This window comes from Phlebotomus papatasi, chromosome 2, assembly GCF_024763615.1.
Source record: "Phlebotomus papatasi isolate M1 chromosome 2, Ppap_2.1, whole genome shotgun sequence".
Classification (NCBI taxonomy): Eukaryota; Metazoa; Arthropoda; class Insecta; order Diptera; family Psychodidae; genus Phlebotomus; species Phlebotomus papatasi.
In genome coordinates, this window is record NC_077223.1 from 98,612,077 (window position 1) to 98,632,826 (window position 20,750).

Below are 20,750 nucleotides of genomic sequence, written 5' to 3' on the forward strand. Positions count from 1 at the left end.
TTGAACTGAACTCAATAGCTGTGAAAAATTTGCAGGGTCTCAAAGCAATTCGTATTTTAAATGATCTTCAACGATTTTTCACTGGAAATTTCAGGATTTTATTATCAAAAGATTCCTCAGATTATAAAAGATACAATACAACAATCAAATAAGCACGAAAGATAAGACAAATAAATGTGGGCAAGTACAAAAATTAAGTGTGTGCTGTAAAAATAAAAATAGGTCCGGGAAGCAAATAACTCAAACCGCAATACTCTTGACTCTCTTGAGAGATCCGGAAGAGGAAGTTGTGGGTGATGAAGTGGTACTGGAAATTGTGGTTAGAGTATCCAGAGAACCCGTTAGGCTATCCCCAAAGGCTTTAGCTCCATCTACGAGCACAATCTTCTGCTCATCTGTCTCATTTTCCGTCACTAGTACATAAACACCCAATTTTCCTGCACTGTTGAGTATCTTGGGCCTTGGGAGTGGTAGAAAAATTCTCATCGCCCCTTCACCATCCTGACCTGCATTTAGAGAATTTCTCGAGGACATCCTTCGGATTCTCATGACCTGAACGGTATTGAAGTGAGTTATGAAGAGAATGCCATTCCGGAAGTAGAATCCCGTTGGAGTATATGTCCAGGAGATATTTTCCTGACGACTGCGACATCCGTATTCATCCGTAAACACTCCAAATTCAGCAAAACAGAGCAAGAATTCGCAATCGGTGATCTGAAAGGCGGCCAAAGGTTGCCAAGAACGCGTTGATGCAAGACTCGAATCGGACAAATCGACAAATTCCTCTGCGGCCAGGGAATTCAAATCAATCTCAAAGAATTTGTCTGAGCTCACAATTGCCGTGTAACGTGTGAAAAGTACACCAGTTACAGGAGTTGCAGTATCCAGAGCTCGTGTCGGTCTGAATTTCCCAATTTCCGTGTCAAAGCGCATTATGACGATCCGGGAAGTTGTAGCTGCGATCACCATGGCCTGATCCAGGCATTCATTGTCCCCATGAATCCGAGCAAAGTGCCAGCGTTCGTTACTCTGACGATTGGCAAAAGGAAGATCCAACATTGAAACTTCCAACTTTTCCGGTGGCTGCTGCACTCCTGGAAGCCGCCTTCCTCTGGCCAATAAATGCCTCAGATCGCACTGATAGAGGTATTCTCCACCATTTCCCACAAGAATCACCTTGGCCAGTGTAGGCGTAATCGCAATATAATTAACACACTCCAGGCCACCAATCGGAATCAATTGACGAGATTCCCGGAGATGCAGAGAATACAGTCCCGTTTCGCATCCCAGCAAAATGGTATCGTCATTCACTTCGTAAATGCAGTGGACCAAAACTGGTGGAGACAAATCTGTCGGCTTGAACAGCAACTCACCTCGATACGAATCCCCCGTCAAACTCTCACAAACTTCCCTCTCGGAACGAACAGCATCAACTTCATCAATCGCTTCCAGAGGCGGCAGAAGAGATTCACCATCGCAAGACGAAGTCACCTTGCCACGACACTTCCTGTGCACTGTACACTGACAGACACGGCAGCGCCAGAAAGTGTTGCTGGTCATAATGGGATCCTGGCACACGAGACAGTTAACATTGGGCTCATCTTCTCCTTCCATTGTCATCTCCAGATGATGCATCCTGTAACTCCGTTTCCCACTGGAATGTCGAGATAACTTCTCTTCATCGCGCTTCTGGAAGTCCTTTCGCTGTTCCTGTTCAACTTCCACATCACTGGCCTGCTTCACTTCATCCCAAACTGGCGCTGAAGGTTCTGCATAATTTACCCAAAATACAATTTAAAAAATGAAAGCATTATTGGTGTTATGGTGCTATTCCAGTGCTTCTAAATGAAGGAGCATAATCTCTATGAACGAGATGTAGTTAGAAAAGCCTTAAAAGGATCCCGGAAAGGCCAAGGAATGCGCCAATCCGAACATATTCGAAATACCGAAGTCAACGCACTTTAATGAATGATATGGTTCCAAGTGCTTCTACATAATCGACTTTTCTTTTGTGTTGGTTCTTGTCATGACTGTTTTGTGGTTTTGGAACACGACGAGGATTTTGTAAACAGTTGAGACAGAAACCAATACAAAGAAAAGTAGGCAATGCAGAGGCACTTGAGAACCTTGAGAACAGTAAAGTGCTAAAAAAAAATGTTTTTAAGTACATGACGGTCATGTACTAAAAACAATGTTCAGACGAAAGATTTCCCCGTTCAATTTTTCATTGAATAATTTTTAGTTTCATGGTGTCATTTCAATAAAAAATAACATGTTTTTCGAGCAATTTACTGTTCTCGTATGTTTCTGCATAATCGACTTTTCTTTTTAATGGTAGTTGTCTCTTTTCCCCAGTTTTCGTCAAGTTTCGAAATCACCAAACAGTCGTGACAGAAACCAGAACAAGAAAAAAGCAATTATATGCAGTAGAGCATGAAAACAGTAAAATTATACAAAAAAAACCTGTCAATTTTTATTGAAATATCACCATTATTCCAATGAAAATTGAACATGTTTTCGTTATAAATCTTCGTTATGTTCCGAAATCACTAAACAGTCGTGACAGAAATCAAAACAAGAAAAGTCGATTATGCAGAAAAGCACGAGAGCAGTAAAGTGTTAAAAAATCATGTTAATTTTTATTGGAATAGCACCATTATTCCTATAGAAACTGAACATGTTTTTTAGCACATGACTGTTATAAAGTGGTTCTGCATTATCGACTTTTCTTTGTGCTGATTCCTCTCTCGACTGCCTTCCCAAATCTTCACTGGATTCTAAAACCATTAAACAGTCGTGACAAGGACCAACACAAAGAAAAGTTGATTTTAGAGAAGCACATGAGAACAGTCATGTACTAACAAATGAGCTTTGAGGGAATCTCTCAAACTACTCACATCTGCCTAAATAAAATCGATCTAGAATTGAATTTTCAGTGAATTTTCAGAAAAAGTAACATGGTGATTTTTTAGTCTTGAAAAAACCATTTCCAAGAAAAAGTCTTTTTGATATCCTTAGTAAACTTTTAGCTAGCGAAATCCACCAGTTTAATCAAGATTAGGATTAACTTGTAATTTCCCCAAATTTAATTCTTATTTTAATTACATTAAAATAATTTAGGGTAAGTGTGGCAAATTTCGGCATATTTGCATGTAAGCGCGAAAGCCTCAGGTCTGAAATGTAATAAATTTTAATAGGGTAAAAGCTCATAATTTTGGACAGTTTCTAAATTTGGACACTTTGAGGGTAAAATTGGACACTAAAAATTGATTAAAATTATGGATTTTTACTCCAATATTTGTTGAGTAATGAATTCTATCTTAATACTTGTTCTTTTTGGAAGATTTAATACTAATTACGTTAAATTTTGAATGTGATTTGAGTTGAAATTGCTTTGTTGAAAATTCAGTGTGAGCAATTGCTTACGAGAAATATCACAGAATTTCGTGTTTACTTCAGTCTTATTTAAATATGCTTGAAGTACTAACAATGTTTCTTCGCTTTTTTTGAGTGATATTATTGAATATTCATTGAATATTGTGTTGATTCATGTTAGTAGTGATTTGTACATTTGACCTGAAGTGAGATTTGCCTTGTGAATTATATTTTTCGTGTGAAAAATGGGAAATTTTTTAAGACATTCACCAGTGAGGTGATGATTCTTATTTTGGACAGGTGTTTTTCTCACGAAATTTCGTGAAGTTTTAGCTTTTGTGATGACTAGGTTGGACAAATGCCTGGAGAAACAAAGGAGCATCATCTCTACGAAAGAGATGTAGCGAGAAAAGCCTTAAAAGACTCCCGGAAAGGCCAAGGAATACGCCAATCTGCACGAACTTGGAGTACGAAAATCAACTCACTTTTATGAAATGATATGGAAAGATTCCGGACTTTTTGTGACATTTTACGGTTCCTTTACATGAACAGGAAAAGGACTTTGTAAGATAGGTTCTTGAAATGAAGAACAATGGGCATTATATTGAGACGAATTAGCTGTCCAAATAAATAACAAAGGTGTCCAAACTTACAGCCAAAGTGTCCAAATTTACAATCAAATTCACATCTACATATCAATTCATTTTTAAACGTATTAAGACTAATTTTAGTAAAAACAAAGACAATAAACAGCTTGCCAAGTTTGTAAACAACCGTTTTAAAAAGAAAGTAACAAAAAAATCAATTAGTATTGAAAATATCGCACCTAAAACTTAGATCATTGATGCTTATAATCACCCTGTCCAAAATTAAAGCCCTTTGCATATTGAATTTTTTTGTTACTTCTTTTTAAGGAGTGTTGCTTGGAACCTTGTAGACAGTTTATCGTCTTTATTTCATTCTCATATATCCTTGCCCTTCTGGAATACTTCTAATGTCTTTTCACATCATCTCGTTTGTGCAAGAGTCACTTTTGGTTAATTTCTTTCCATTATATAATCTCTAGAATATGCAGAAACTAAAAATTCATGGAAATTTGAGGAACAGAAATAGTGGCCGAAATTGCAAACTGACCGGAATTTGGTACACTTACCCTATGCCGATTTTCAAGTAAAGTCTAGTCAAATAAGACTTTTTGGTCTAACATTTCTTTTCGGACATTATTTTCAAGTTAAAAGTGCAGTACCCCTCCCCCTTCCTAAAAAAAATCGCTCAGATCCATAAGAACATTTTTGTGCATCTGTCTAGATCCGTGGAAAATTGTCAAAATCGTTAAAAAATAAAGAAATGAATTAAAAAAAACAATTTAAAAGTGATTTCTTTCTCCAAAAAAAAATCTTAAAAATAAAGATATGATGTCCTAGTAAAGGATTTTATTGATTGTTCAATAAGCTCAAGATTTGATTAAAATTAGATTTAAAACAAAATTTATATAAAAAATAAAAAAAATATGCCTTCGAAAAAGTTTTTTTCTTTCAAGATTATTCGACATAATTTAATGGATTAGTCAGTCTGATATAATTTCAAATTTAGCTCCCCCCTCTTACTAAAATCTTGGCTACGTCCTTGGAGTACGGTCTTAAATATTTTGTTGCATTTCTACTTTTACTGCTCGAACTCTACAGAGAAAACAGGATATAAAACTCCTCGTTTTTCCACCCCTCAAAATTTCCTTCCCCTTCTATATAGGTCAAACGGTTAGAGATAGAGACTTGGGACTTTCGGGGACCCCCATCATTGCCATGTTCCAAAATTCCTCCACGATCTCAATCTACTTTAAAAAAAAATCAAACTTACCTTTCATCGATCGAATCTCGGTTTTCGCCTTGAGGAGCTTCTCAGTCAACTGACTATTGCGATGCCTCTCCCTCATCAGTTGCTCCTGTGTGTGCTTCAGCTTTCCCGTGGACTCCAGCAGAGCTACATTCGGCGTAAGATTCTCCTTGCGACTGGAATCTGATCCGCCAAAAATTTTGTCTAGCAGCGTATTCTTCTTCTTGTGCGACAATTCCTCCACTTTGGCCTGAAGATAGTCAATGAGCTTCTTGTGCTGCGCCAGAGTCGCTTCAGATTTGATATCTCGCTGCACGTAGTAGTTCTTCTGCTCAGCTAAAAGCCCATTGAGATGCTCAATCTCGTGTTTCTGTTCGGAAATCTCAATGGAAGCTTCATTGAGCTGATGCGCCTGTCTACTAATTTCCTCTTTTGCTGTGAAGAGATCCGTGAGAATCCTCGTGTTCTCCTCCTTCATTTTTGTTAGTTCATCGTGGAAGTTCTTGCTGATCATCTGTAGATTGTCAACCTCGAGTTTGGTCAGCTCCATTTGTTCCTGGGCATCGAGAAGATTTGTAGTTGTTTCCAGGAGATTCTTCTGTTCACTGGTGAGTTTGGTGGACACATCCTCAAGCTGATCACGAGCATCAACCAAATCACTCTGAGTCTGTTGCCACTTGGCTTCCGTGGCTCTTTTGTCAGCCTCGAGAGTATGCACAGTTTGTTTGAGCTTCAGCAAATCCTCCTCTTTAGCTCTGAGTTTCACTAGTAATTCATCAACTGTTGCCTTCTGCTGGCTATTTCTCTTCCTCTCCGTCTCAACCATGCCCTCCAATTCAGTTAGTTGGACTTCCATGACATTACAAGCCTCCTTCAAATACTTATACTGCAACCGAAGATTATCCAGTTCAGTCTGGACATCACTGGCACTATCCTTTGTCCGATGGAGATCCTCACGCTCCCGCGAAATCTCCTGGAGAAGCTTCTTGTTCTCCAAATTCGCCGATTCACTCTTCTGCTGAAGGCCCCGAAGAGTCCTTTTGCCCTCCTCAATAATCTCCTCCAACTTCTGAATCTTGGCCAATTGCTCAACAACCAGGGTCTTCTGGTTCATCAGTTCCTTCTCGGAAGTCCTCCAATGCTGATTCTCCTTATCCACTGACCTCCTCAGATGCTCAATCTCCTTCTGCAATCGCTCAATCTCTCTATCCTTACTGGCAACTGCTTCCAAACTACTCTTCCACTTCACCTCAATTTCCATTTTTTGCTTCTCCAGACGCTCACAGCGTTCCACCTTCAATTCCAGTCTCCGTCCTTGAACCTTCAACTGCTCATTCAGATCATCAATTTGCTTCTCCATTTTGTACGTTGCCAGCATCGCCGATCGATACTGTTGCTTAGCTTCTGCCACATCCTGCGCTTTTCCCAGTTCCAATGCCATGCTGGAGCTTTTGCCGGCGTCCGTTGACTCTAGGCGAGCTATTACTGCCTCAAGTCGACGAGTCATAGCCTGCAAATCATCAGCACGCTTCTGCTCAGCTTCAACACGTTCATTTGCTTGCTCTAGGGCTGACCTAAGTTGATCGTGATCTTCAACAGCTAGATTGAGATCCTACGAATTAGGATTCAAAATTTCATGAAACGTTTATTCCCCAAATTTCACTTTTTGTGGAAAACATTTGTGGAACCTATTTGTCAGATCATTTTTTGTGGAACTTATTCCTTAACTGAAAAGGCTAACAAACTCAGACCAAAGTCGAAATATGGAACAAGTTACAGCATTAGCTATATTGATCAGAATGAGGCCTCCGAGTTCGGAGGACACAATATAAAATAGAAGAAAAAAGGACAAGTTCCACAGTTGAGATACTCCTATCAGATGACTAGGTTAACTCGAAAAAAAAACCGAGTAATCTTAACATACACGGTAAAAACTTTTGGACACTGACCAAAATATTGGAACAAGTTTTCCTTGGAACAAATTTTTTCGGAATCAATTTGTACCTAGAGAAGATATTTGTTTGTTCCAAAAAGTTTTCTTTACAGTTTCGTTACAAAATACAGTTACATTTTTGTTAGAGTTTTCTTTTGGAACCGTTTAGATACAGTGGAATGTGTACAAATTTGAGTTGATTTCGTTTTATACAAATTTGTTCCTGAAAGTTGGAATAGAATTTATTGCACTCTGCTGTTTTGTTTCCTGATATACCTTCGAATCGGTAAAGGAAAAACCTCAAACGGAGAGAGTTCTCAAATCGGGAAGGTTTACTGAACGATAGGAATGAGTATGCAGAAGAACAAAAAATCGTTGCATTTCTCAAACAATTTGACGCTCGAATTTCTCTCTAATTCGGGTGACATTTCGGTTCCAAATGCCTGAATTTGAGAGAGTCTACTGTAATGTTGATTAAATAAATCTTAGAAACAGAAAGGCCAAGTCAAAATAAGTTCCATAGTCGAGACACTCAGACTGTTGTGTGGATCGTTTGATTGTGTTGCGTGGAACCATCGCAATCAAAGTAGAGAAGCAAATTCCCTCGCTGAGCATGTGCTTCTTTACTTCACTTGAATAAAAATGAAAAAAATCTTAACAGGATACGTTCCACAGTATTTCTGTCCTTCAGAGAGTCAAGTTAGAACATTCGCTAAATAAAAGAGGTTAATCATTCAGAGGTTGGAATTATATATTAAAAAATGACGTCTTGAAGTCTTGGTTCCAGAATTAGAAATCTTGAAATCCACACGGTATGTGTCTTGGGTTTTAAGATACAAGAAAAATTTTGACACATTTGACATCTTGATCTTGATTTTTTGATTTCAAAAGACCAAAATCTTGAAATTTTCTTGGTCTTTTACTCCGACTTGAGGCCGCTATTTCCATTTTAAAGACCCAAAAAAAATGATTAAGTTCCACAGCCAAGACACACTTGAAGCAAAAATGTTGAATATTAAAAATGAATGACTCTCTGGGTTAGCGGATGCCCTGTTTGCTCCTCAGTATTAACAATTTCAAATGTCGATTTTATTTGACTCCTTGAGTAATTTTCAAAATATTTCCATATGCAGTTATTCGGGAAAAATCCAACAAAATCAATTCATTTGAAATCAGATTCCACAGAATCAGTTTTAATTAGTTTTTCTGAAAGTAATTTCATTGATTTTTATAAATTATTTCGGCTAAATAGGGGAAGTCTTTCAGGGTTCGAACATACTCTGGCTTCAAAAACTTTATATTTTTCGCATGTTCCTTTCATGAATTTGACCTAGTCTTTCCATCCACAAATAGATCTTCAAAAATTCGAAAATCTATTTGAAGATCCAAAAAAGAGACTTTCTTTCTTCTTAATAATTCCGCAAAGTGGCTGAGGTACATCCTGTTCGAATTTCGAAGTGCTCAAGTGTCAAAATGTGACGGTCTTCACATTGTTGTGAGAAAAAAAAAACAGTAGGGGAAGGTTTTGCACCTTCGTAACGTCGCAGGTTCGTAAAAGTTGATTTTTTTCCAAGTTACTAAATGATTTTCATCCATAGTCATATATTCGCAAAGCTAGTCCAACATCTCACATTTCCTGACAAACTTGGGAGCCTAGGACTTTTTTCCTGGGTTCAAGAAGCAAAAGTAAAAAATGGGCCTAAAATCGTAATTCTGATGACAAATATTTTATGCATTTTTTCACACTTCAAGTGTCTTCTCAAAAAAACAACTATTCTACGTTGTAGAGGGTTTATCAGAGTTAATATTTACCGTGAAAATCTTTTGCTCGAAGGAGGTCGTTTTTGTAGGTTTAGGAAAATTCACAAAATGTACCACCTTTGCAGGTTAGAAAATTGAATTTTGTTGCTTCGTAAAAAAATCTGTCAAAATTGACATTACGTCATTTGTTGTTGTTGTTGCTTTTTTCTTTGACAGTGGATATTGTGTTTCGGATTAGTGAAAAAAATTGTCTGTGAAAAATCTTTTGATTTCGAAAATATGGGAAAATCAAGAACAAAATACGACAGAATTAAAGGTGAAAGAGATGAGGAAGTTATGCAGGTTGCTCTACAGCAGATTGTATCAAACAGGCTGAGAATCAAAGATGCTTCCGTGATATTCGGAATCCCAAAGACCACCTTGTATTCCAGGCTGCAAATAGTTAAAAAGCAATTGCCGGAGTCGCAGGAGGTGTCTCTAATGATGGGGTTAAAGAAGAAGGACATGATAAACAAATTTGCGTCACGGCAAATTTTCACCATGACCCAGGAAAAGAACCTTGTGGCTTATCTATTGGCCGCCTGCAAGCTCAATTTTGGGCTTACACTATAAGCAACCCGAGAGCTGGCATACCAATATGCAATCAGCGTTGGTCAGAAGGTTCCGGAAAGTTGGGAGATAAACAAGAAGGCTGGACAGGCATGGGCCTATTGGTTTCTGAAGAGACACAGGTGGAATTAGTAACTTGTTTAAATGCATTATTCTCGTCTTAAAATTTGAATTTCTTGTTTCTAGCGAAATTTCTCTAAAAAGCATTGGGAAAGATCGATTCGTGAATATAGTTTATCCAACTGTATTTTCAATCTCTTCTACAAGGTTACTTTCGGTTCAATAATCATTAATACTTTTGGTTCCTCCAATTCAGTATTTTTCTCCTAACTTTCAGGGTTTAGTTTAGAGCAGCACTTTGAAGTTCAGGATGCTATCTTTGAACATGGAATCTGAGAATCACAATGCAATGATCACACACCACGCTGGTTTGCAAACCTTTAAGAAAACCCTTTTCCTACCAGCAATCTTTCATTTTTCTGTCCTTTCTCATTATCTCTTATCCCAGAAGAAGTTGTTTCTAATGTTGGATCGAGAGGAAATAAGCGAGATTCCGATTACCGACTCTGGCGCTGAGGCTACCACAATGTTTTGAGCCACACCTCAAATCCTGTAAGCCACTCTAGGATATTTCACTCATCCAATCCAAGAATTCCTTAGAACAATTTACAAAAATTAGTAAAATATTCATCATTTTTCAAGAAAAAACACACTCTTTCCCAAAAAATTAGGACTTTTCAAGATGCTTTTTTGTTTTGCTAATGTCAAATGTGTCAATCAATGACATATCAAACAGTAAGCTTAAATATGCTTATGATAGATGTGATTCATTAATTACCACTTCGGTACATTTTGTGCATTTCTTATTCAAATTTCCTTGTTTTAAAATGGAATTTCCCACATTTCACTTTAAATTGGTGGCTGATAATTTTTGAAATCAGTTATGCCCGAAATATATTCCGTAAGACCAAGTGTTAGAGAAAATCCGAGGACTACAATAGGTGTGATTATGAGAGAATCACACTTAACTGACTGTCAGAATGAAGCACAAAAATGGTTTTCCGAGTGTCAAAAAACATGTGTTAGAAAAATAGCTTAAAATTCATTTTTTAATGCGTGATACCTTCTACAAATGGTGAAAACAAGTAGATGAAAGTTCCATCTAAATAGTGATGCCCAATTTTTTGTGTCCGGTGTAATGTTTCCGGGGAAAATTAGGCCTACAGAGGTTGGAAAATATGGTACGAAGCAGAGTTAAACCGGACACATTCGTAAAAAATGCAGCTACATTTTCATTTTCCTGTAGAGGAAAATCCAATGACTTACAGGAATTTTGTGAGGCAGAATTATGAACCCAATAAGTAAGAGATTTTTTTGACATAGTGATATAATTGATTCGGTTTGTGTGGCATTCAGTAAAAAATCTTGAATCTTGGTCTCCTTTTTTAGTACGAACCTTCACAATCTTCCCCTACAACTACGCTTACTCTTCTTGTCCCATTATTTAATCACTCCATAATCACTGAGTAACTCTTTTGCCAGCTTTAGTATATGAAAAAAATTTAGTATGAAAATTCGAAATTGATTTTGAATTTTTCGAACTTCAACGACTTTTTGTGCAAATAGAGTCCCATTTACCTTTTATCCAAGACACTATTGGAGAATCAAAATCTACTTCTGTTTGAGCCCAGTAGCAATATATTTTAATAAGCTAGTATTAAGTCACACAATTCCTGAACAAAGTTAAGACAGATTTATGAAAGGAATAATAGGAAAACTATGAAATGTTCGAAGCTAGAGTAATGTGCGAAGCCTGAAAGCCTTACGAAAATATCCACAATATATTAATTTCAGAAAAATAATTCACCAAATTGAATTCCTAAACAATTAAATGGAATTTACAAGAAATTTTGCAAATAATTTTAAATTTGAAAAAAAAAAAAAATAAACGAGTCCTTACCTGCCAACTGCCTTTGCAGCTTCTGAAATTCTCCTCCTGTGCAAGTGATGAACGATGACTCTCTGCGGTTTGTTTCTCAATTTCTGCATGAAGTGCTTGATTCTCCTTCTCGAGATCGTCAAATTTCACCCTTAAATCCTCCAATTCTCGCTCTAGAGAACAATTTTTCTCCCTGATTCGCCGGTTTTCTTCGATTTCCTCATTAATTCTTTCCCTCAGATCTCCAGTGGCGCGTTGTGACATTCTCCTGGCTTCCTGGAAGGAAGTTTGCTTGGCTTGATTGGCCTCGAGATCTTGCTTGAGTTTCCTTATGGTCTTTTCAGCATCCCGTTGACTATCTTCTTGGATTTTGAGATTATTTTTGAGTTCCTGAATCTTACTGTCGTACACTTCAGTCAGATCTTTTTTTGTTCGTTCAAACTGGGCACGATCGCTGGCCATTTGCTCCTTGGAGCTCTTCAGCCTCTCCCGGTAATTCTCAATCGTGGTCAAGAAGTGCTGACACTCTGTACTCTTGGCCGCCAACTCCTTCTCATTGACCAAAAGTTTCTCATTGAGATGTGCAATCTGAGTTGCTTTCTCTGCAATTTGCTTCTCATAGTTCTGATCAGACAGATTCTTTGTGTTTTCCCATTTCTTGTAGGTAGATTGGAGGACATCTGTGATGGATTTGTCATATTTAATTCGATGCTCTTCTTCAACTTTCAGTGAACCTTTGAGGGTTTTAATTTCAGTTCGACATGAAGCAAGTTCTTCAAGCTTCTCCCTCAATTGTTCCCTCAGTGAAGCCACTTCCTCGCGAGATTTCTTGAAATTCTCCTCAACTGAACTCAATTCCGTTACCTTCTTCTCAGCACCGAGGAGTTTGCTCTGAAGTGACCGGATTTCTTCACATTGACCCCTTCCCAGACGAGTCATTTCCTTGACTCTGGCCTCAAAATGCTTTTCCGTGGGACGCTGAAGTTCTTCCGGAATCACTGATGCTTCTTCATGGATAAAAGTGTATCCAATAAATGGCAGATTTTCCCCAGAAAACTCCCCAGTTCTACCAGCTGAAGCTGAAGTCTTCGTGACAAAAGTATTTCTTTTGCTCTTCCTCTCGACATCCTCAAAATTTGACACATCATCATCGCTGCTGAGCATGGGAATATTTGGAGGAACCTGCTGACGCAATTCACTCCATTTAACACCCCTGAAGAAAGGATGTTTGAGGATTCTAGCGTGCGTCAATCGCTTTTCGGGTCCACTCAGCAGATTCTCAATTAAATGCCTAAAAGGCTCACTAGTTTCCAGATGCTCAGGATACCTGAGTCTGGGAGCTGAAGAAGATTTTTCACAATGGGCAAGGATCTTGGCATAAGTCTCATTGACATTCTCATGATGGAAGGGCGTAACTTCCGTCACCAACTCATACCCTATGATTCCCATAGACCAGTAATCACAAGTGGCATCGTGAATCATCTTTGATCCCTTCCCGGTGCTCGTAAGCGCTTTGAGAAGTTCCGGAGCAATATAATCGGGAGTTCCGACTGGAGATAGGCTAATCACATTTCCATCTTTATTTATCAGAGCAGCATTGCCAAAATCTGCAAGCTTAAGGTGTCCACAGCGATCAACAAGGATGTTTTCGGGTTTGACATCCCGATGGACGTATCTAAGTTTGAAATTTTAAACGAATATTTCAGGGATAGAATAATATTTAAAAAAAAGGGGTGGCAAAGCGTCCCAGACAAAGCGTTCGCATCATTTACCGTTTACCGGTACTCAACCGATTTGAACCGATTCATAAATCTCTCAAAAGATCCCCCAAAATAGTTTTAAAAATAGGATTGATTTTCAGATAAAAATTTTTTATCGGTTATGAACCGGTTCATTACCGATTCAAAAAAGTTTGGAACCGGTATACTTTATCGGAAATTCTAAGAGCTTTCAAAAAAAATCAAGGGATTAGGGTGAAGTAAGTACTTTTTGCCACTTTAACGTTTCATGTGCTTGTAATTTTTATAATCTTTATTTAAATAGAATGAAATTTTGTACAAAGATACCTTAAAGCCATTTCTTTCTAATATAATCCAAGAGAATTCCCAAAATTTTTTGGATATTTTAGTGAAAAATGCATCTTATGCAACTATGCATGTTTCAGTACTTTTGGCCACTTTGTAAGCACTTTTGGCCATTGTGCGTAAGCACTTTTAGCCACTTGTTTCCAATAGAATTTTAATAAAATAACAGAAGAAATAGCTCTCGAAAACTTTTACAAATACACAGCATAAGTCCTTTAAACGACTTTTTGCACATTTTCTATTTGATATAAAAATCAGTCAAAAGTCACGATTGTTTTTACTGAAATCCGCGAGGTGCACTACGTGTAAAATGTATGGAAAAATGAATGGCCAAAAGTACTTACACAGCCGAAAAAAGTAAGCTCTTTTAGCCACAACAGATTTTCATTTAATTTGTTAGAAAATCTTACTAAGGATGATATCACAATAAAATTTAGTTAATTAAGAAATGGACTTTCATTGAATAACATCAAATAGTTTCATAAAAAATATGAAATAATACAAAACAATTTCTCTTAACATTAACAAGTTTCTTAAGAATCCCATGTTTTTTTTAGTGATTGTTTACCTTGTCGAGAATTTCTTTCAATAACTTAGAATTAATCATTATAATCGATACAAAATCAAATATGGTTTTCTGATTCGTTAGATTAGAGGTCACGAAAGAAGACCCATTTTCCTTTTCTAAATAAACTCATAATTGCCTTACAATGTGATTTTACTTTAGGTGGCCAAAAGTGCTTACATGGCCAAAAGGGCTGACTCTACCCTATATACTGCTCTTTTCGTAGAGTTAGAGCAGTAAAAAAGGTGGCAAAAGCATTTCAGCGGAATGCCCGAACTCTTGGCTTTAATTCTATTATCCTAAAAATAGTTTGACTTTATTATTAAACCGTATTATAGTTAAGTTTGTCAAATTAAAAAACAGGAAAAAATATGTTTTAGATTAAAAAAAAACCAAAATAACTTAGGTTCGAGTATGAGGTGCTATAATCATAATGGTTACATATTTAAAGTCTTGACAGTTGAATTGGACATAATTCTATGCCAATTACGCGGTTTATAATTCTAATTAAAAGCCTTTAGAATCAAAAACAATTTATAAAATAATAACTGAAGAGTTAAGTTTTATCATTTGCATTTTCGAACGATACAAAAAACTCGTGTAACAACTATAAAAGTTGCAATAGAGTATCATTTTCTAACGTTAATAAATTAAAAAATTTTGAAGTTAGAATTAAAATCTAAAAATTCATGGAATCAAAAGAGCACTTCAAAAGTTTGGAATAATGTGAATTGAATTTCTAATAGTTTTAAGACCAAATTTATGAATTTTTAAATGTACAACTATTTTGAAAATAATTTCGATTATCATCCGAATAACTTAATAAAGATTATGTTTACCGTTCATCATAACTTACATTTCTACTAATTTTTTTTATCTAAATCTAGAAAATCTCAAATGTCCCAAATTGTAAATGGTTCCAAATTACCTAATTTTACCCTAGCCGAGTAGTCGTATCAGTACAGTAGACTCTCTCTCAAATGGGTATTTGGGGCGAAATGTCATCCGGTTTATCGATAGATTTGGGCGTCAAAGCCTTTGTAAATTCCACAAATAGCGCTCAATTATAAAGAATCACGATAAAATAGAAAGAACTGCAGCGAATTTGAGCGAATTAGCATCATAATTCAACGTGAAAATTGCCAACAAAATTTTCCGCCCGATTGAAAAAGAGCCGATTGAGCGAGAGTCTACTATATGTTTCAGAGATTATCCCGGTGGACGTTTTGCCCATATTCGAAAATACCATTTGGTCATTCCTAACAACGGCTTTTCAAGATCAAAGGTTAAAAGACTCTCTAGAGCGTATTAATCAATCGAATGGGGTCATGTTTGGGCTCGTTGGAAAGGTCTTGGAATTTTCGACAAGACTGAACCGATTTCAAACCGAAAACTAATTCCAAATTCTATTGGCCTCATACATTCATTTGACCAAGAAATTTATTTTTGAAATTCGAAATTGTTAAACTCAAAAACATAATGCAAATTCTATTTATGATAAAAAAAGTTCTTTTTGAAAAAAAAATACTTCTTGGCTAAAGATTTATCAAGCTGGAATCGTTGTTAGAAAATGATACGCTTATTAGAATAAAAAACAAATGATTAGTTTATCTTTAGAATAATGCGAATAGCGATAGTGACATGAGAACTTTGCTTTGATAAAAAAAAACATCAGACTTTAACATTTTAACTTATAACGTGATATTGCCCAACGCACAATAACTTTTGTTTGTAAACATGTTTTTGGCAGTTAAATGAGAATGAGTGAGATCTAGATCTAGTCATCTCGCTCATTCTCATAGGAAATTTTGAAAACATGTTTACAAACAAAAGTTATTGTGCGCTGGTCATATTTCTGGGTTAAGTTAAATATAACCTCACATTTGCTTCTGTTTTGAAAATTCTAGGTTTATAATATTCGAAATTTATTTAGATTTTTGAAGGGTATGTGAAATATGATCTAATATTTGGAAATAAATTTATTAAACAGAAGAATTAATGTCTTTACACGGGAAATATTTTAGGCAAAATCCAACATAACCAACATTTTCTTTAGTAACCTCTTCACGATTTCATTTTCTGAAGTTATCAATAAAAGACATTCCAAAGTAATCAATAAAGTGATATCAATATCATGCAGATAAAATGGTCAGTATTAGAATTCTGTAACAGTATGACAATGTCATATGACATTATCGAGTTTCACAGAGATCCTTTCAATGGGCATTTGGTGCTCATTGGCATCTATGCTATCCTTTTCCAGAATTTTGAAACACGAGAATGTCGTATGACATTATCATATTGCTATAGAATTCCCTTTCAGGATAATGTTCTTTCCCGTGTGGTTGGGGTACCCATCGGGCGCGTCCCAGGTGGCGGATAGGGAATGGCTGTAGTTGGTTTTAGAACTGGCTATAGTTTGTTTGGAAATAGCTATAGGCACGTATCGGCATCTTTGCGTCTACGAGAAGTCCTTAGTGAATACTAAACCGCGGACCACCCCAAATCCCGTGTCTCCTGGGTAAGGAGGCCTGTGCATCAGGTTTGCACCCTGTTGTCACAGTAACCTGTCAGCAAAAAAACACAACAAAGAGCCTCGGATGTCGGACGGATTGCACCGGAAACGACCTACGCGAGACAATGGACAAGCTGTTGCTTCAACCGCTGGTCCCGGGGTCGGAGGGCACCAGAGTAATGGAAGAGGCTCTGGAGTGACATCAGGTTTGACAAGCCTACCACGACGACAACGGCACTTCAGAATGGCTACATGGAATATCTTTTCACTCACAGGGAAGCACCAGGAGCTTAAGAGCGAAGCAAAAAGATTCCAATTAGATATAATTGGTGTTTCGTCTACTAAGCAAAGAGGTAGTGGAACTGTGGATCTTGAGGAAGGGTGGCAACTTTTCCTGTCTGGAGTGGCACCGGAAATGTCTGCACAGGCGGGTGTGGGGATACTCACAAGCCCTCGGCTGTCAGACAGGGTTTGTGATGTCTGGACACACAGTGGGAGAGTGATGGGTATCAAGATCAAACTTGAGAGATCTTCCCTGGCGGTGTTGCAGGTGTACGCACCGAACGCATCGTCAGAGTACCCAGCTTTCCTAGATGAAGTGGAGGAAGTCCTGAATAAGGCATCTTCTGAAGCGGATTCAGTTGTGTTGTTTGGGGATTTCAATGCCCATGTTGGTGTTGACTCTGAGACATGGAGGGGTGTGATTGGGAAGAACGGGGATAAGAGTGAGAACCCGAACGGTAAAATGTTGCTGGATTTCTGCGCAATCAAAGGTTATTCGATCATGAATACCTTTTTCCAGCACAAGGAGATTCATAAATACACCTGGGAAGACACAAAACGAGGACTTAAGTCAATAATTGACTTTGTCCTGGTTCCCGGTGTTGATAGAAGAATTGTCCAAGACGTTCGAGTTTTTAACAGTGCTGAACTGTCAACTGATCACCACCTGCTCTTTGCAAAAATTAACCTCAACGAAGATCCTCCCGCTCTACCTAAGGGTAAGAGCAAAGTGCTTAAATGCATTAGGTGGGAGAGTCTCAAGAAGAAAGACGTTGAGGAAAAATTTGTGAAGGGCATACAGGAAAGGTTTGAACAAATTCCACAGTCTCCTTCTGACATAGAGGCTGAATGGGCCTGCTTCCAAACAGCCATTTTGGCCTCGGCTACAGAAGCTTGTGGCGTTAAGCGCATTAATGTGACGAACAACGTGAAACGGTCATCTTGGTGGGGAACACCGGGAGTAAAAGAAGCCGTTGGAGAGAAAAAGAAGGCTTACAAGTTGTACATACAACGTAAGGATTCTGATTCTCGTGATCGTTATGTTGAGGCGCGAAAGGCTGCAAAGCTCGCAGTTAAAGCCGCTAGAGAGGAGGCGTGGAAAAAGTTCGGTGAAAAGCTGGAGCTTGACTATAGGTCGGCAAACAAAACTTTCTGGCAAACAGTCCGAAGACTCCGAGGGAAGAAGAGCAATTCCATCCAAGGAGTAACATCCAAGGAAGGGAATCTTCTGACCAAAGAGGAAGAGGTTTTAAATCGCTGGAAAGAGTACTTCTCAGAATTGCTCAATCCTCAGCAAGGCACTGATGATGACGTACCCAGGAGTAAAGGCAGGGAGGAAAGTAGTCCTTCAGAGAGTGAAGTCCTGTATGCGATTAGTAAATTGAAGGATGGAAAAGCTGCAGGAATTGACGAAATACGTCCCGAAATGCTAAAACTCATGGGTATAGCGGGTGTCAATTGGCTCACGCGTGTCTTTAAGGTGGCTTGGCAAAGTGGGAGAGCACCAAAGGACTGGCAAGTTGGGGTCATTGTACCCATATTCAAGAAGGGAAACAAGAAAGATTGCTCCAATTATAGGGGAATTTCCCTTCTGAGTTTGCCCGGCAAAGTGTATGCCAAAATCCTTGAGAGAAGATGTCGAGAAATAGTCGAACCAAGACTGGGTGAGGAACAATGCGGTTTCAGACCTGGTAGAAGCACCACGGATCAGCTTTTTACCCTGAGGATGATTGTCGAAAAGGCTTGGGAGTATGCAATTCCACTCTATGCTTGTTTCATAGATTTGGAAAAAGCATATGACCGAGTACCGAGAGAACAACTTTGGGATGTACTGCACGAGTACGGACTGGATGAAGAATTGGTAGGAGCCATTCAGTCATTGTACAGAGACTGTAGTAGCTGTGTTCGTGTAAACGGATCCAAATCGGAAGGTTTTCAAGTGAGTGTTGGACTGCGCCAAGGGTGTGTTCTATCACCATTGTTGTTCATAATATACATGGACAAGATTATGGAACGCAGTCGGGGGCGGAATGCGATTCGTATTGGGGATTTCAGGGTGAGCCATCTCCTCTATGCAGATGATTTGGTTCTTTTTGGATCTTCCGAAGAAGAGCTTCAGCGCACACTTGACCGATTTGTAAATGTTTGTGCCGAAACAGGTATGAAGGTGAACGTGGGTAAGTCGGAAGTAATGGTGATTTCCCGACAATCTGTGAAATGCACTCTACATGTTAGTGGAGACTCATTGACACAGGTGGAGAAGTTCAAGTATCTCGGGGTGTTATTCACGAGTGATGGTAGGATGGAGGCAGAACTCTCGTCGCGAATCGGTCAGGCTTCTGCAGTAATGAGGGAGCTTGGCAGAAGCGTGTTGAGGAAGGTCGAGCTTAGTCGATCGGCTAAATTATCGGTTTTCAAAGCTGTGTTCATTCCTATTCTCACCTATGGTCATGAGATTTGGGTAATGACCGAAAGGGTAAGATCGCGAGTACAAGCTGCCGAGATGAGGTACCTTCGAGCGGTAAAGGGAATCACTCGTAGAGATCGAGTGAGGAATGTGGCCGTTCGTGAGGAACTAAGAATCGAGGAGCTGCTTCTTCGGGTTGAGAGATCACAACTTCGATGGTATGGACATGTTCAACGCATGAATGAAGAAAGATTCCCCAGAAAAGCTATGCAAGCCATTGTGAGGAGACCTCGGCCTCGAGGCAGACCTAGGACAAGGTGGCTGAATCAAATTCAGAATCTTGCCTTGGAACGCCTCGGGATCGAACCCGAACATCTTCCTGAAGTGGCGGAGGACCGACAGGCGTGGGCTGCTAGATTGGATGTCATGGGCCCGCGACCCCAATAGGGATAAGCGGTTGAAAATGAATGAATGAAAATGAATGAATGATAATGTTCTTTTTGAAATATTTCAGTGAAAAATTGAATCTTTCAACTTACCCAATGGTGTGGAGAGCATTGAGAGCCAGGGTTAGTTCGGCAAGGTAGAACCTAGCCATGTCCTCCTTAAATGCCCCATTCCTGATCATTAGACTCAGTAGATCTCCTCCTGGAAGATACTCCATTACCAGGTAGAGATTCCTGGCATCCTGGAAGGCGTATTGGAGCGATGTGATCCAGTCTGAGGCTCTCATGGCCATGATATCCCTCTCCTCCTTCACCTGGGACGCTGTGATGGCCGTTTTTTCGATTTTCTTCATGGCATACACATCATTTGTTGTTTTCTCTGTAACCAACTGCAAGAAAGGTTCCTGTAACACACTTTCCGTGCATTTTTTAATGCAAAACTTACGTGTACATCCCCAAAATATCCCTTCCCGATGAGACTTTTCACAGTAAAATCTCCCAAGTTCACCCGAAGCATCTTTGTTTCCTCGACTACTGGGCGATCTACAAGGAAATTTTCTCGATCAGCACATGATTTAATAAATATATTCCCTCTATATTTACATTTCGTGATGAAATCCCCAACATTTCGGTCAGTTCGCTTGATTTTCTCGCGATTGCATTCATCGTAGAGAACAATAAACGCATCAAGAAGTTTTTCCTTGGAGAGGGTCTCCTTGGACGCCGTATCGTTTTTGGCCAAAAGAGCCTTCGTGAGACGCGTATTGCGCACACTAATTGCTTCCCTTGGCTTGGACATTATTTCACAACACTTTTGGACACCTTTTACACAAAACTGGACATTATTTTACAAGGAAAAACAGAAAATACTGAGAAAATTCGCGGCACCGCTCACAGGTATAAATTTGAACTGAAAACGACAGTTGCATGACAGCGATTGCAGCGCCAACGGTTACAAAGAAAACAAACATAGCAGCGGGAAACCAAAAAGGAGAGAAAAT

The 20,750-nt window shown here is 38.6% G+C and overlaps 1 protein-coding gene across 1 annotated transcript; it reads right to left on the bottom strand.

The window, feature by feature from the left end:
* Positions 1–74: 74 nt before the first annotated feature.
* LOC129800353 (citron rho-interacting kinase) lies at positions 75–20,671 on the bottom strand. Its single transcript, XM_055844675.1, has 6 exons — positions 20,353–20,671; positions 20,195–20,292; positions 19,843–20,138; positions 11,472–13,125; positions 5,233–6,820; positions 75–1,769 (listed from the first exon to the last, which is right to left on the bottom strand). Exons 1-6 carry the CDS (start codon positions 20,546–20,548, stop codon positions 241–243), a joined length of 5,361 nt encoding a protein of 1,786 aa, XP_055700650.1. The 5' UTR covers positions 20,549–20,671; the 3' UTR covers positions 75–240.
* Positions 20,672–20,750: the final 79 nt, after the last annotated feature.